At 37.9% G+C, this 14,388-nt stretch overlaps 1 protein-coding gene across 4 annotated transcripts in view; it reads left to right on the top strand.

Moving 5' to 3' along the window:
* The window catches only part of LOC100771923 (laminin subunit alpha-2), a 541,373-nt gene that overhangs the window by 485,399 nt on the left and 41,586 nt on the right, over positions 1-14,388 (top strand). For all 4 annotated transcript variants that reach the window (XM_035440328.1, XM_027402872.2, XM_027402871.2 and 1 more), the window contains 3 exons: positions 1,151-1,275; positions 6,642-6,804; positions 7,490-7,634. In XM_035440328.1, the coding sequence (XP_035296219.1) occupies positions 1,151-1,275; positions 6,642-6,804; positions 7,490-7,634 (433 nt within the window). The remainder of the gene's footprint in view (positions 1-1,150; positions 1,276-6,641; positions 6,805-7,489; positions 7,635-14,388) is intronic.

Raw genomic sequence — 14,388 nt, 5'->3', positions numbered from 1 at the left:
TCTTATAGAGTTGCTATCTTTGTCCTCATTCTCTTGAGATGGAGGCCTACTGTCAGCGAATGAAAACTCTATCAGCAATTCTCTACCTGTTGGTCTTGGCTCCTTAGGGGTCACCTAAGGTCATCAGAAAACACAGCTAATTACACAATGATTCATAAGAATAGAAAAATTACAGTTAAGAGTAGCAATGAAAATAATTGTATGGTTGAGGGCCACCACAACACCAGAAACTGTACTAAAGGGTCACATGATGAGGAAGGTTGAGGACTACTTCCTTAGATTAATACTGTTGCAGTTTAATTCATGTATATGATATAACCTACATCACTAAGATCTCTATGACCTCTCGGAAAAATATCTTAGTGTGTTGTAGGGCAGATTTGCCCAAGGTAAACAATATCCACGTAATACTTCTTAATACACACTTGTCTGCACTAGGCATTGGATTTAGAAGCAGAAATAATCTATTTCTTACGATGATCCCAAGTGGCAGGCATCTGTGGAGAAGCAGTAGCTAGCCTAAGGTTATAAGCTGGGAAGTCATTTATTTCTGCCACAAGTATGCATGGGCTTTCCATCCTCAGACTCAACGAATGAAGAATGAAAAATATTTGAAAAATAAAACTGCACCTACATTGAAAATGTACAGATGTTTTCTCTTTCTCTTTTGGTAAATAATATAGTGTGACAGCTAATCACACAGAATTTATATTGCATTGATTTAGGTTTATTATGTAATCTAGAGATCGTTTGAAGTATATGGAAGGATGTGTGTATGTTATGTAAAATACTACACCCTTTTTTTGTCAGATACTTCAGAATCTAAGGACTATACATTGTAGAGAAGTTATTAACAAAACACTAGGGGATAAAAAAGGACAATTGCTTTTGCTAATAGAGATAATACATGTAAATGAAGTTCCATTTTAGGTACTATGTAGATAGCCAAGACTCATTGATGAAATATCTGAGCTTTTCCCTTTTTGACCTATCCTGTAGTAGCTTCGAGGGCATACTATGCCATAAAAAAACTGTCAAGATTGTCATACAGAACAGATAAGAGCTATTCTGCCTTTTGTTGCGAATAAGTCACAACTACTTCAATTTGTGAAATCCTTGACTCTAACAAATATCACATGTGTCCCTGCAGAAAGCCGATGCTGTACGTGTGATTACATTCACTGGCTGTATGGGAGAAACATACTTTGACAACAAACCTATAGGCTTATGGAACTTCCGGGAAAAAGAAGGGGACTGCAAAGGCTGCACTGTCAGGTGAGTTTAGATGAGAAGATCTGTTCTGTGCATCACACAGTTTGCATTTTATTCTGTATCCATCTATGATGATGTAGAATAGGGTTGATGATGCTTTCTATGGATTTACAAAAAGTGAGTGAGACTTCATGTCCCGGCCCAACCTGTGCAGGCATTTTCCAAGGACCTTGAGTGTGCCCTTCAATGCATTTACACAGCCATGTGTTTTCATAAAATCTGCACAGATGAGCAATTTGAACCCCAGTCAATTAAGACTAGCCTCTTCCTATATGCCAGTGTCTATTCATGGCCAGGAGAGTTTGCTTATCTATTAATGACTTCTGGGCATAATTATTATTTTATAAGGCGAGTACTCCCCAAACTGATTAAGCATACATGCAGAAACCTAGCTTACATTTCTTTTCCTGTAGGACATTTCAAATTGACATCTGATCCTACAGGTGCTTTCAGGGATAACCGAAGGACTTTGAGATGCTGCTTAAGGAGTGTGTGGCAGGGGGATAACAGGTACAAAGTCAGTGCAGGAAGAAGTGCCATAATACATGGCATCAAATGTAAAAGAAAAAGAATCCAGAACAAACATGATTCTAAAGCATATCCAGCATAAAGTGCATATGCAAGAAATAATAGTTTTATATGAACCTGAGTAGAGAGTATTAAAAAAAGACCAAAAAGTAGGAAATTTCACAGCATAAAAATATAGAACCCCCTAGTCATTTGAGTCTAAAAATTATTTAATTATAGTAAATCTCTGGAGAATACATTAAATACCTGGAGGATTGATGTAAAAATGCATAATAATTCAGAAGTACTAAGCCGTTTGTGCTTTTATTTCAAATTTAAAGAGCGCATGAGCATTTCCAAACCCCAAGTCCCATTAACACAGCAAAGCATATTGTACTTTTTGTTTTCTAAATAGCTCCTAAATTTGCTCAAAAAGAGTCTCCAAAATACCTCTGTTAAGTTTTGATACCCTTCTTCTGGTATCACAACCTTATCAACATGGTGTTAAGACGGGGTGAAAGTTTGACATACTTAACATGGTTTTATACAGAACATGTTGACATAGAATACGGGAAGCTGTCTATAAAATTCTCTCAACTCACCAAAAACAATGCAAAATTTGCTTGTACATGCCTCTAATCCCAGCACCAGGAATGCAGAGCTAGGAAGATTATAAATCCAGCACCAGCCTGAGGCATGAGGTCCAGTCTTGCCCTAAACATTTCTTTGCTAGTTTTCTAACTGTGATTTTTAGAAGATTATTAACAGTAGTAAAAGAAAATCTTTCAGAACTATCAAACCACTTGACATTGCAGTATGATAATGTCATCTACAAATGTGTTGGGTCACATTCATCTTGAAATACATGTAGCCACACACCACAGGATGAATGTGCCTGATTATCCAAAAACCAAATCATCATCTGTCATGGACAGTTTGTAAAACTACCACATTATCATCTGTGTAAAAAAACAACTTCAATATGTAATGTATTATCTGGAGAATTTATACTTCCAACTTTCTGAGACTAGGAAGAATTCAATTCAAACTCAGTCATCAAAAGGTGTATCACAAGGAGGGGAAAAAGATTAATAAGCAAAATTATAGAGCACAACTTTAAAAATCCCTTTGAATGGGGTATAAAGTGTAAGTCTGGAAATCTACTTTGTGGAGGAAGCAGCCTACCTCCCTAAGGTGAACTGCATGTGTCAAGCCAAGTAGAATGTGGAGAGTCCAGAGAGAGTTGATGCCCAGTTCTCTCCCATAATGTATTTGACTAAGCCCCACCTCCATGCAGTATTGACCCTCCTGTTTAGTTTGGTCTCTATCACTGATAATAAAACACCATGACTAAAATGACTTGGGAATGAAAGGGTTTATCTCAGCTTACATCACAGTCTATCATTAAAGGAAGCCAAAGCAAGAACTCAAGCAGGGGAGGAACCTAGAGGTAGGAACTGAAGCAGAAGTCACAGAGGAGTGAGTGTTGCTTACTGGATTGCTCCCCATGGCTTTCTCAACTTATTTTCTTATAGTATCCAGGATCACATGCCCAGGGAAGGGAAAAGGACATCCCACATCAACCATTAATCAAGAAAAAACAAACAAACAAAAACAAAACAAGAAAAGCATGGGCTTGACCATGGGCCACCCTGGTGGAGAGATTTTCTCGGTTGATATGATTTCTCCCCAAATGACTCTTAACTTATTTCAAGGACAAAATACTAATTAGGACACCTTCCTCATGCATCTATCTGGCAAACTACCCTTATCTTTTAAAGTTCTATGTTTACATACAAAATTTCCAAAATATAGAATTGTTTAAGTATCTTTTTGCTTTGTGAAATTACTTTGATTAGCGTTGCTGTTGTTCTTTAATACGCTTTGATTTTATAGTTGCATAAGTTCTGAGTGGTCTCCTGAAGCACTGTTGTCCCAATTGACTGTTTATTTGTAACAATAATATTTATAGAACTCTAGGTATTGTTCTTTGTTTTCCTTTGAGAAAACATTGTTGCATTTTTACATAAAGACCAATCATGCAACTTAAAGAACAAAATTGATTTTGTGAGAAAGATAAAAGATAAGTCTACAGGAGATAGGCTGGGAACAGGAGGTAGAGACATTAGAATGTCAGTCTTAGGAAGTTGCTATTTTAGATAAATAATATAAAGGATGCAGTTGTAATGCTTGGACTATCAGTTGGGGAATAACTCATTTTTCTTAAATATAAAATGCCTTATTAGGATTTAAATACAAAAACTGGTAGAAAAATGCATTTATCTAAGCATAAAATTACAATGAAATTTTAAGTACAATATACATTCATTTCTGCACTGACCGTTCATAGGATGTGGCTGGAACCTACCAGCAGGCTTATTCTTTACTGACTTGACCAGACACACAGGTCTAGCACAGAAACAAAAGCCAAAATTAGGTACTCTGTGTTTATTACACATAAAGGTCTTAGCACATTTCCTTTAAAAGTATGATCAAAATAGACAAGAAATTGATATAATGTTACATGTTGAAGTATAACATATACCTAAATGAATTAACTTTTTCCACCTCCAAATTCCAAGCAGAATTTCCCTTTTCTTACTAATATCAGTAATGAATTGAATGATGGTGGCTCTTCTGCACCTCTATGTTGACTCACTACTAGCCTGAAACTCTTTCCCGTAAATTGTCTTTTGCTTGAGTGAGATAATGTTGTTAGTGTTGGAAGGAACATTGAAATCTAAAAGTGACTTAAAGTTTTATGTCATGCTTGGAAAATTCCAACATGAATTGTTAAATGGCTTTTGTGAGCTTCCCCAGCAGTCCACAGAGTATCTGATATCTAACGAACAATGAGAAGAAGATAGGAATGCCAGAGCTTAAATTTTGTTAAGTTTTGTATAAAAAATAAACTGGTACTTCTCTTTTGAGTCTAGAATTGTATTGTGAGATTTTTGTTGTTTGAGGTAATATTATTTTATTTATTTATTTATTTATTTATTTATTTATTTTGGATTTTTCGAGTCAAGGTTTCTCTATGTAGCTTTGTAGACCAGGCTGTCCTTGAACTCACAGAGATCCACCTACCTCTGCCTCCCGAGTGATGGGATTAAAGTCATTCATCGCCAGTGCCCGGCAGGGTAATTTTAACATTACCAGTAAGTAACAATGTCTGGGGACAAAGCACATAAAAAGTGGATGTGATAGACTCTCACAGCCCTTTCCTGAGATGTTCTTAGTACCATGGTGATACAAAGTCCTGGTTAGTGAGATTTGCAAGGGACGTGTATGGAGTCTCTTGTAATAGTCTCTTATCTCTAGCTCAGTGTCCCGCGCACGCTCTGTATTTCTCGCCAGCAAGAAATCATACACGGGACACTCGGATCCTTCTGCAGGAAAGCTTTAATGCGTCTTGAGAGGAGAGCATAAGCTTACCAGAGCGGAGACCCTGAGCCAAGAATCCCGTCCCCTAATAAAGGCTGGCAACCGCCGCCTCGGACGTGTCACCCCATGATTGGCTGCAGCTCATCCGGCCATATGACGCCACGGAATAGGCAGAGATCAAGGAATGGAAAATTACCCAGCGCCTGCGCAATAATCTTGTTTACATTCGGTGCCTGCCGGATGCAGGCGCCATCTTGTAATGGAGAATGCAGGGACGGCTCCCTACAGCTCAGTACTCCAGAATTTACTGTGCTTTCATGATGAAAGGCTAAACAATAGGCAAGTTACTATCAAGTATGTGATTGATAAGCTAACTTAGTTCCTCAGTTTCCAAGTTAAGACTTTTTATAAACACCTGGAAAAAATTATCTTTCATCTTATATTTACTGTTTTAATCCTCTCTGACCAAGAACCAAGAGCGAGCCAACTTGTACAAGTGTGAAACAGCTCTTCCTACACAGCCCACTCAATTTTATCCTCTACAATTTTTATCTCAGCCATGAATTCATGAAAACAATATTTTGGGCAATTGTTTTATGACAAAACCATCACACTTTTCATTACACCCTCTACCCTCAAAATCAAAAATGATGACTAATATGCAGATGTTGAAAGTCTAGAAACTCTCCCCACAATGAGATTTATTCTGAAAGAACAACTGATAAATAGATGAGTGGATGTGTGTATAGATATGTAGCTGGATAGATGGATGCATGGTTAGATACACAGTGGCCCACATAGATAGATAAAAGCCAATATTTTTCCAATGTTATATTTATAAGATTTATCTTAATCATTAATTAAACCAGTATTGAACATATATTATCTATGAATCATTTTTCTACATGAGAATCTCCTTCAACCCACAAATGTTTACTGCTATCTATTAAGCAAGGGCTAGCATAGATACTGAGTGTACGACTGCTATAGGTAGGGACCCATAACTTCTAGACAATCTCTTAAAGTCACACATTAATGACGAGCACAAATTTAAAACACAAAGTAAAATGAAGACATCTTTCATTGTCTGAATTTAATTTGTCGAAGAAGAACTTATTGGATGGTGATGATTTAGAGATTGGGGGTCTATATTCTACTATGCTATGTAAACAGGAAGTGTCATAATACATTCAGTCTATCCCAAATTCTAAAGGTGTACACAAATATCACTAAGAAGTGCTTAAATGTTATGTAGTTTTATACCAACTGTTTGCCTAAAAATGCCAAAGTCTAGGTAAAAGATTATGGTCTGGAGTCTAAGATTGTGTTGAGTAGAGGTGGAGGTGAGAAGGACATGTGCCATGATTGAGATAGTTTCTGTCCTGCAGCAGCTTGTCATCCCATCCTAGGAGACAGTCTGGTTCACTGAAGGATGACAGACCAAGCAGGTCAAACTGGTGTGCAATGTCTCTTTTCAGCCCACAAGTGGAAGACAGTGAGGGGACTATTCAGTTTGATGGAGAAGGCTATGCATTAGTGAGCCGCCCCATCCGCTGGTACCCCAACATCTCCACAGTCATGTTCAAGTTCCGGACATTTTCATCAAGTGCTCTCCTGATGTATCTTGCCACACGAGACCTGGTAACATGGAGAATGGGAAATGTTTTTGCTATGTTGTTTTTTGTTTGTTTGTTTGTTTTTGTTTTTGAAGAATACCAATACAATTATTAGTTATTGGTAAAATTATCAGTTAAACATAAAGGGAGTCTATAATGGTTGTGTAGTAGCCAAGAATGATGCAGAAAATGCTTGTATTGTTTCAGTGATGATTTAACCAGGAGACAGCTTAGTCATTATGTGTGTAACTCTTTATGAGAAGCATCCAGTGATAATTTCCCCGTAATAGAATTATGTAGCAACAATCCTAGTTCCTTAGCTTTATTTGAGAGACCTATGCCGAAAGATATTTCTAAATACTCCTTGGCATCATTTGCCTCAGGTCCACATTTCTTTAGTAAATTTATTTGTGGATCTTAACATTTTTCAAAGGAAACCACTTTGCACCACCATCATGAGAGAATATGTCCCAGTAATTTGATTTTGGCCATCTGCACTACAACATCTCACACTCACAAGCAAATAAATAAATAAATAAATAAATAAATAAATAAATAGTAACACTAGTTCTATTTCCGAAATGTGTTTCTGTCACAGAGTGACACATGCAGCACTCTAGCCACAAGGCCCTTTTGTAAACCCCATAAAAAGTGAAAACCCATATATTTCTCTGTATCTAATCACTGGTGTATTTTTACTCTATTAATAGAAGGACTTCATGAGTGTAGAGCTCAGTGATGGGCGCATAAAAGTCAGCTATGATCTGGGCTCAGGAATGGCTTCTGTTGTCAGCAATCAAAACCATAATGACGGGAAATGGAAATCTTTCACCCTGTCAAGGATCCAGAAACAAGGTGAGTTTTTAAAGTAAGAATGCAGTGTGGGCCTTAATCATGCCATCCAAAGCACTATGTACCTAATCAGGAGAAGGGCCTTGCCTGCAATTTTCAGCTACTCACAAGTTCTGGGAAAAAAATTGATACAGTCATTTCTTTGGCTTACATTATAGGTGTCTTGGATTAGATGAGACTGATTGAAGAGCCAAATGGTTCTCTGTCATGTTTTTTTGAAGCCGAGAGCTTAATTTGAAAGCATACAAGTGTCTTACAACTTGTGAAATTATATCCTATGAAGGTTTGGAAAGGTTGTGTGCTTTTCTATTTTGTTGAGATGTTTCCTCTTGTTTAGAATCTGTAGGGTGTTATGATATAACCTTGATCTTCAAAAATGCCAAAAACTGTAAATATGTTCCAATAATTCATTGAGAAAAAATGACATGACATCGGTTATGGTTCTGAAACTTTTTAAAATTGAACATTATTTCATATGTTGATATAAGGGAGTATTTTGATGTTGTTAGAGAATGGGAAATGTACCCTTAAACTTATATATGCTGGCAGACATGCTTATGCATGTGTCCATGTGTATCGGTTTATGTATATGGTAGTGGTGGTGTGTGTGCATTTCTGTGTGTGAGATGCTTAATCTGGGTTTTCAACTCAAGACACTTGGGAGAATGCAACCTCACTTCAGTAATGCCTCTATTAGTTTTATCTGTGAGCACATCTGTGGGGCATTTTCTTAATTACCAATTAATGTACAGTGGCTCTGTGCACAGTAGATGGTACCATCTCCAGGCAGGTGGGCATGCGCTGATTATGAAAAGTAGCTAAATATGAGCCTGGAAGCAAACCAGTAAGTAGCGCTTCCCCATGGCTTCTGCTTCAAGCTCCAGCCTTCAGTGACCACCTCGGCTTTTCTTCATGATTAACTCTAACCTCTAGGTCAAATAAGCCTTTTACTCTCCTAAGTTGTTTTTAGTGAGAGTGATTTATGACAGCAATAGAAAGAAAATTAAAGCAAGATTTGTAATCATGACTCAGATGGATGCCCCGTCTCTTACTTCTCAGTATGGGGTAATGTGCAATTGGTACTTGGTTGGAATCTGATAAGTTTCTATGTTATGGCATTACCAATAGCCAAACCCAAACTTTTATACCTCTGCAAAAAGAAATAGATGTAATTAATATTGATGATGCCAATGTGATATTTTAAGAAAATTTAGACTTAACTCTGTACCACCTTCCCCCTAACTCTATGTTGAATAAACATTTGCCAATCATCTACTAAGTACTGTGCAAGAACTAAAGAAAATCTGAAGCGAGTCTTTGCCTTCAAGAGACTTAAAGTCAGATGATACAAGAATGGTTAATTGCTGATAGAGTTGTGTATAGTAAAGTAGCATTCTGTCATTGCAAGTGTTTCTAATGCTTCCACAAAATACCAAGACCAAAAGCAACTTGGGGAGGAAAGTCTTTGTTTATTTACCTTACTTTTCCTTAACATCATTGAAGACAGTCAGGACAGGAATTCAAGCAAGGCAGGAACCTAGAGGCAAGAGCTGATGCAGAGGTCATGGAGGAGTGCTGCTTCCTGGCTTGCTCCTCAAGGCTTGTTCAGCCTGCTTTCTTACAGAACCTAGGACCACCCCACCAACTGCAGGGGCAGCACCATCCACAACTGGGCTGGGGCCTCCCAAATCTATCACTAATTAAGAAAATAACCTACAGGTTTGCCCACAGCCAAATCTTACAGGGTCCTTTTTTTCCTCAATGGGGTTTTCTTCTCTCAGATGACTCTAGCTTATGTCAAGTTGATATAAAACTAGCTGGCACATAGTCTCAGAAGAGAACTATGTGAGTGGGAGGGAGAAATCAGCTCTGGGGAGGGCCCCTGAGACAAAAGCAAGGGTGGAAGAGTGGCCTAGCTGAAGAGCACCTGCAGAAATTTCAGAGGAATGCTGCACACTTCCTGGAGCCACTGGAGAACAAGATGTACCAGTTTGAAGCATCATCTCCTCAGAGCAGGAGATGCTTGGAGAAACTCCTTAGGGAAGACAAAGGCTAATGTTACTCTTCAGTTGCTGGTGCTCTGCATTCTTCATCCCCATGTAAGAGAGGCACAGTGCTCACAAGTCATAAGAACTCTGTGTAGTTCAGTAAGAACAGTTAATTAGGTATTTCCCAAACATCTTTACTCACATATATCCAACTACTGCAATAGAAATGTTTCTGCCAGACACATGTTAGCAGACACACTAATAACAACCAGTAATTGTATAGGCTACATGGATGAATGACGGTAGAAAATTACGGAATTATACTTAGATAGCAGGGTGAGTCTCTGCATAGGCCTATGAGCTAAGAAAAGGACTTTAGCCATAGGGGAATTTCACTCCTTGAAGCACACAAACACTGAGAGTAATTAAATGGAAAGTAAATGAAACCATAGAGAAATAATCAGAGAAAGATGAAATGAATCCCTTGGAAAAGCCTAGTGTTAAAGGAGGAAAAGAAAGACTTTCCTCAAAAAATGAAGAGCTGGGCATGGTGCACAGTCTGTATTCACAGCACTGGGGAGTCAGTGCAGCCTGTAATCCCAGCAACAAGAGGGTAAGGAGTTAAAGGTAATCCTTGATTACACAGTAAGTTCAAGCCATGGTTACATAAGATCTTGTCTCAAAGAAAAAGGAAGAAGAATTTGATGATCCTAGATCATAGAATGCTGACGGGAGATAAAAGCAACGAGATTAATCATCAGTGGAAATTTGGAAGCCATAATAATCCTTATTACAAATGGTAGTGTATGATCACAGTGGAGGTTAATAGTGGCTCGTTAGGGTGCAAATGACTGTGGGAAAGTAGGTGTTTAAGAACAAACTGATTCTGAAAGACTGGCTCAGAAGGAGAGAAGGGAATAAAAGACTGACAGTGTGAGGTGGAGTTGGAGGGCAGGTGGCAGAAGGTGAGAGAACATTCTAGTATTCTCCATCTGTTTCTAGCATGCGGTAAATACTTGGTATTTTTTGAAGGAATGAGTGAGTGATTCTTCAGCATGAAGAATGTGCCAGAAGAGAGAAAGTCAAATAACAGAGAGAGGAGTGGTTACTAGTACAGCAGGAGTCCTAAGGAATGAAGGACCCAATCCAAGGCAGGGTGGAGGGAAAGAATCAAAGCAAGCAAAAGGTGCATACTCTGGGGAAATGGACACTCTGAGGTCATTCTCTCCAGATGACGAAGCACAGGAGAAAACAAGAGGTTGGAGGCTGACAAGTTAAAAGGAAAGTTAGATGTGAAATGTAGGGAAGGTTAAGAAAGCACAGAATCCCTGAACTAGGCAGGCTAGTGCTACAAATTCTAAAGATGACACCGTGTTAAGTAAATCCATAGGTAAAACCGGAGTGCGGAATGATTCAACTTCTTAGGAGTATAATTTCCATATATTGTCACCTTGGAAATATATCAATTGCTGTAATTCTCCGGTTACCTTGTGTTTTTTTTATTCTTTCCATTAAAACAAGTAATCAAAAAGTCAAATTACAATACTGTGTAAATGTCAGAGTCATTAAAGACGCATTCCAGTTTATTGTAGCTCAATCACTGCCTGTCAATGGTGCTATTTTTTTCCCACTTCCCACTAAATTTGCATTATTACCTCCTGGGGTCCAGAAATCAGAGGCAACGTTGACAGTCCTGAACCTGTGTGGTGTCTTATGCATCTTTTATGTTCTGCATTTTGAACCCCGTGCCACTGTTGCCAGTATCCGCTTTGCTAAGTTCCTTCTGGGTCTAGAGATGGACTATGGGCTCCCATTCTGCTCCTGCTTCTGACATGCCTCCAGCCGGTCACCATGCAGTCACTCTCGCTTTTTCTTGGGGTCTTCACACAAATGAAGCACACTGCTGCTCCCCTGCTATGTCTCCACAGCATCCCCGTAAAAAGGAATCCATAGCAAGTCCACACACTCCAGTTGCTCAGAAGCTGAATTCTCAGTTTAGCTTAGGAGCTTCTCCTGCCGCATTGTTTTCTGGCCTCAGCCACCCATTTCTCAAATGAAATAAAATATAGGTGTCTGGTGTTCCATATCTTGTTTTGCATATCTAGTGTATCTTCTCTGATGCTTTTAAAGGATTTTATTATTCTGACAGGTTAATGGCCATGAACTATCTTTTATATTAAGGAGAAGAATGTGGAAGCCACAATAGAAAATGAGGTGATGGTTATAAACAAATGATCAAACAAAAGACAAACCAACTCAGATTTCTTATTATAGATGGTTGAGAAATGAAATTTCAGTGGAAGACTATAGTCATTGAACATTGGAAAATTATATACATGACTACGAAGTGAGGGTCACAGTGGAATTTGACACTAGGAAAATGCCAAAAGGAAGGCCACTCCACAGATACCATAGCATCTTTAACATTTAAAAGCTCAGCCATACCGAGTGCTACAAAGATGCAGGATTGAAGAAACCCTTCACATTGTAGAATGGAACGTGGCACACCACTGGTGAACAGTGTGTAAGCTCACCAGCCCGATGAACCAGCTGTTCTTCTCCCTCTCATGAGGTCTGAAACCATAAATATGAACAAATCATTGGCCCAAATTCTTATATCATTTCCATTTTTGAAACTCAAAAGCTGAAAGCAAGTTGAGCATCCATCAGCATGAATATAGACATACATAAATTGTTACAAATATGTATTATAGAATACTACTTCACCACAAAAACTAGCCAACTATTAATATAACACAAATGAATGGATATAGAAATAACAAATGATATAGGTTAGACAAACTGAAGTACATTTTATTAAATTATATGAAAAATGCAAACCCATCTATAGTCACTAAAGTATATGAGTGCTCTGGGTGTCAAGCTATGTCAGAAGATGGGTAGGAAGGTGGAACCACAAAAACTCACAAGAAAACTTTTAGAGGGATAAATAACTCTCACTTTCTTGAAAGGTAATGTATTCCTTGGGTACATGGATATTTCTAATTTTGTCAGACTATACACTTAAAACACAGGCAAAGTATATGTCAACTAGTCAACTATATCTCACCAAAGCTATTTAAATAGAATAAATGGCATATTTATGTAGAATAAGCATATCATTAAGGGTATTGGTTTTATTAGCTATGAATGCTCGGGGGTGACTTCTAGTTTAAGAGACTGACTAGGACTAACAATGCCACCAAATAAAATAATCCATGTATGGTTGAGAGTTCAAAGTTCCCCACTTAAGTTCAGAATATGTTTAGCATTGAAAGAAAATGCTAAATTGGTATCACTTATTGGATGTGAATTTTCAGAAAAATAAAGGCCCAGGCATGAATATAATATAACACAAATATATGAATATAATATAACACAAATTTGAGTTAATATAACACAAATATAGCACATATATATACATATATAGCTATATATATAGATATATATATGAGTTTACTCTGTTGCTTAAAACTAAGAGGTGAACAAGGGTGAACAAGGGAAGTAACCTTAGAGAATATGAATATCTCCTAAATATTCAAAGAAATATGGAAAGGGCCAGTGAAATGGCTCAGCAGGTAAAGGGAATTGCTGCCAATTCTGACTCCTCAGCTTGGAATCCACACAGTAAAAGAAGAGAATTGACCCCTAAAAGTTGTCCCTGACCTCCTCACATATGTGTGTATGTGCACATGCACAGACGCACATACACATACTAAGTAAATGTAATTAAACTTTTTTAAGGATAAAGGGGAAGAGATTGAAAATTAGAGGTAAGAAAAGCTAGAGGCAAAAGAAAAAATTCCTACAACAAAATAAACACTAGCAGCATCAAACATTTCACTGAAACTATGATAAGGACTCAGGGTGCTCAAGCGCTGAAAGGTGGGTAGAGATGGAATTCCAGAAGGTTTTAAGATTTGAGGACATCAAGTACTGAGATGAAATGAAGTAAGATCCCAGCAATATAGGAGATTGCTTTTCATCAGTGACTGTATCAGTTGCTTTGCATAGATTGTTGTTTGTTTGTAAAACTGCTGTTCTCTTGACATTCAGATGTACCTCACTCACCTTAAGTCTTGAATGGACCCACAGCCACCACTAGAAGTGTGGTCTCCCAAGTGCACTGAATGGAACCAAAGCTGAGAATAATTTAAGTTTCTGTTTTATTTGGGGAAGAAAAGGATTACCAAGGTAGAAACAGTGCATAACAACACAGAGATGATTGTAAAGTTACATGCTAAGTCCCCACTTTGTGTTTTATGTAATAACAACCTCTTTTCCCTACATACTCAAAAATTGATGGCTAAATGCACCAAATCTTGAATTTTTGTGGGGGTAGCTACTTTCATATTCTATAAATAAAAAATTATCGCAAGCATAGCATTACCTACCAAAAGCTTCTTCACCTCTGGCATTCTTAAGAGCTGCAGGAAAACCCTCATGTCAAGATAGTAAAACTATGCCAGCCTACATCTTTATCAGAGTTAGCTCTGGGACTGGTGAGTTCCATATGAATTATGTTGATGCTCTTTGATTCTTAGATTGGCTTCTAAAACTGCATATACCCTCTCACAGATACAGAGAAAAAGTACATCCAATCATTGGCTTGTTAGTGACAGAGGCAGAATCACATTTCATGAACACCATTAAAATAGCCCCCAAGTCTGCAGAAAAAGACAAGTTTCATGTTCCAGTGAACAGTGCTGCATAAAGCCTTCTTTGTGATCTGCATTTAAAAAAAAAAGGGAACATGTATAGACATCTTA

The sequence above is a fragment of the Cricetulus griseus genome, chromosome 2 (assembly GCF_003668045.3).
Source record: "Cricetulus griseus strain 17A/GY chromosome 2, alternate assembly CriGri-PICRH-1.0, whole genome shotgun sequence".
NCBI lineage: Eukaryota > Metazoa > Chordata > Mammalia > Rodentia > Cricetidae > Cricetulus > Cricetulus griseus.
Note: the sequence above shows the minus strand (reverse complement) of the source record. Positions and strands in the feature narration are given on the sequence as shown.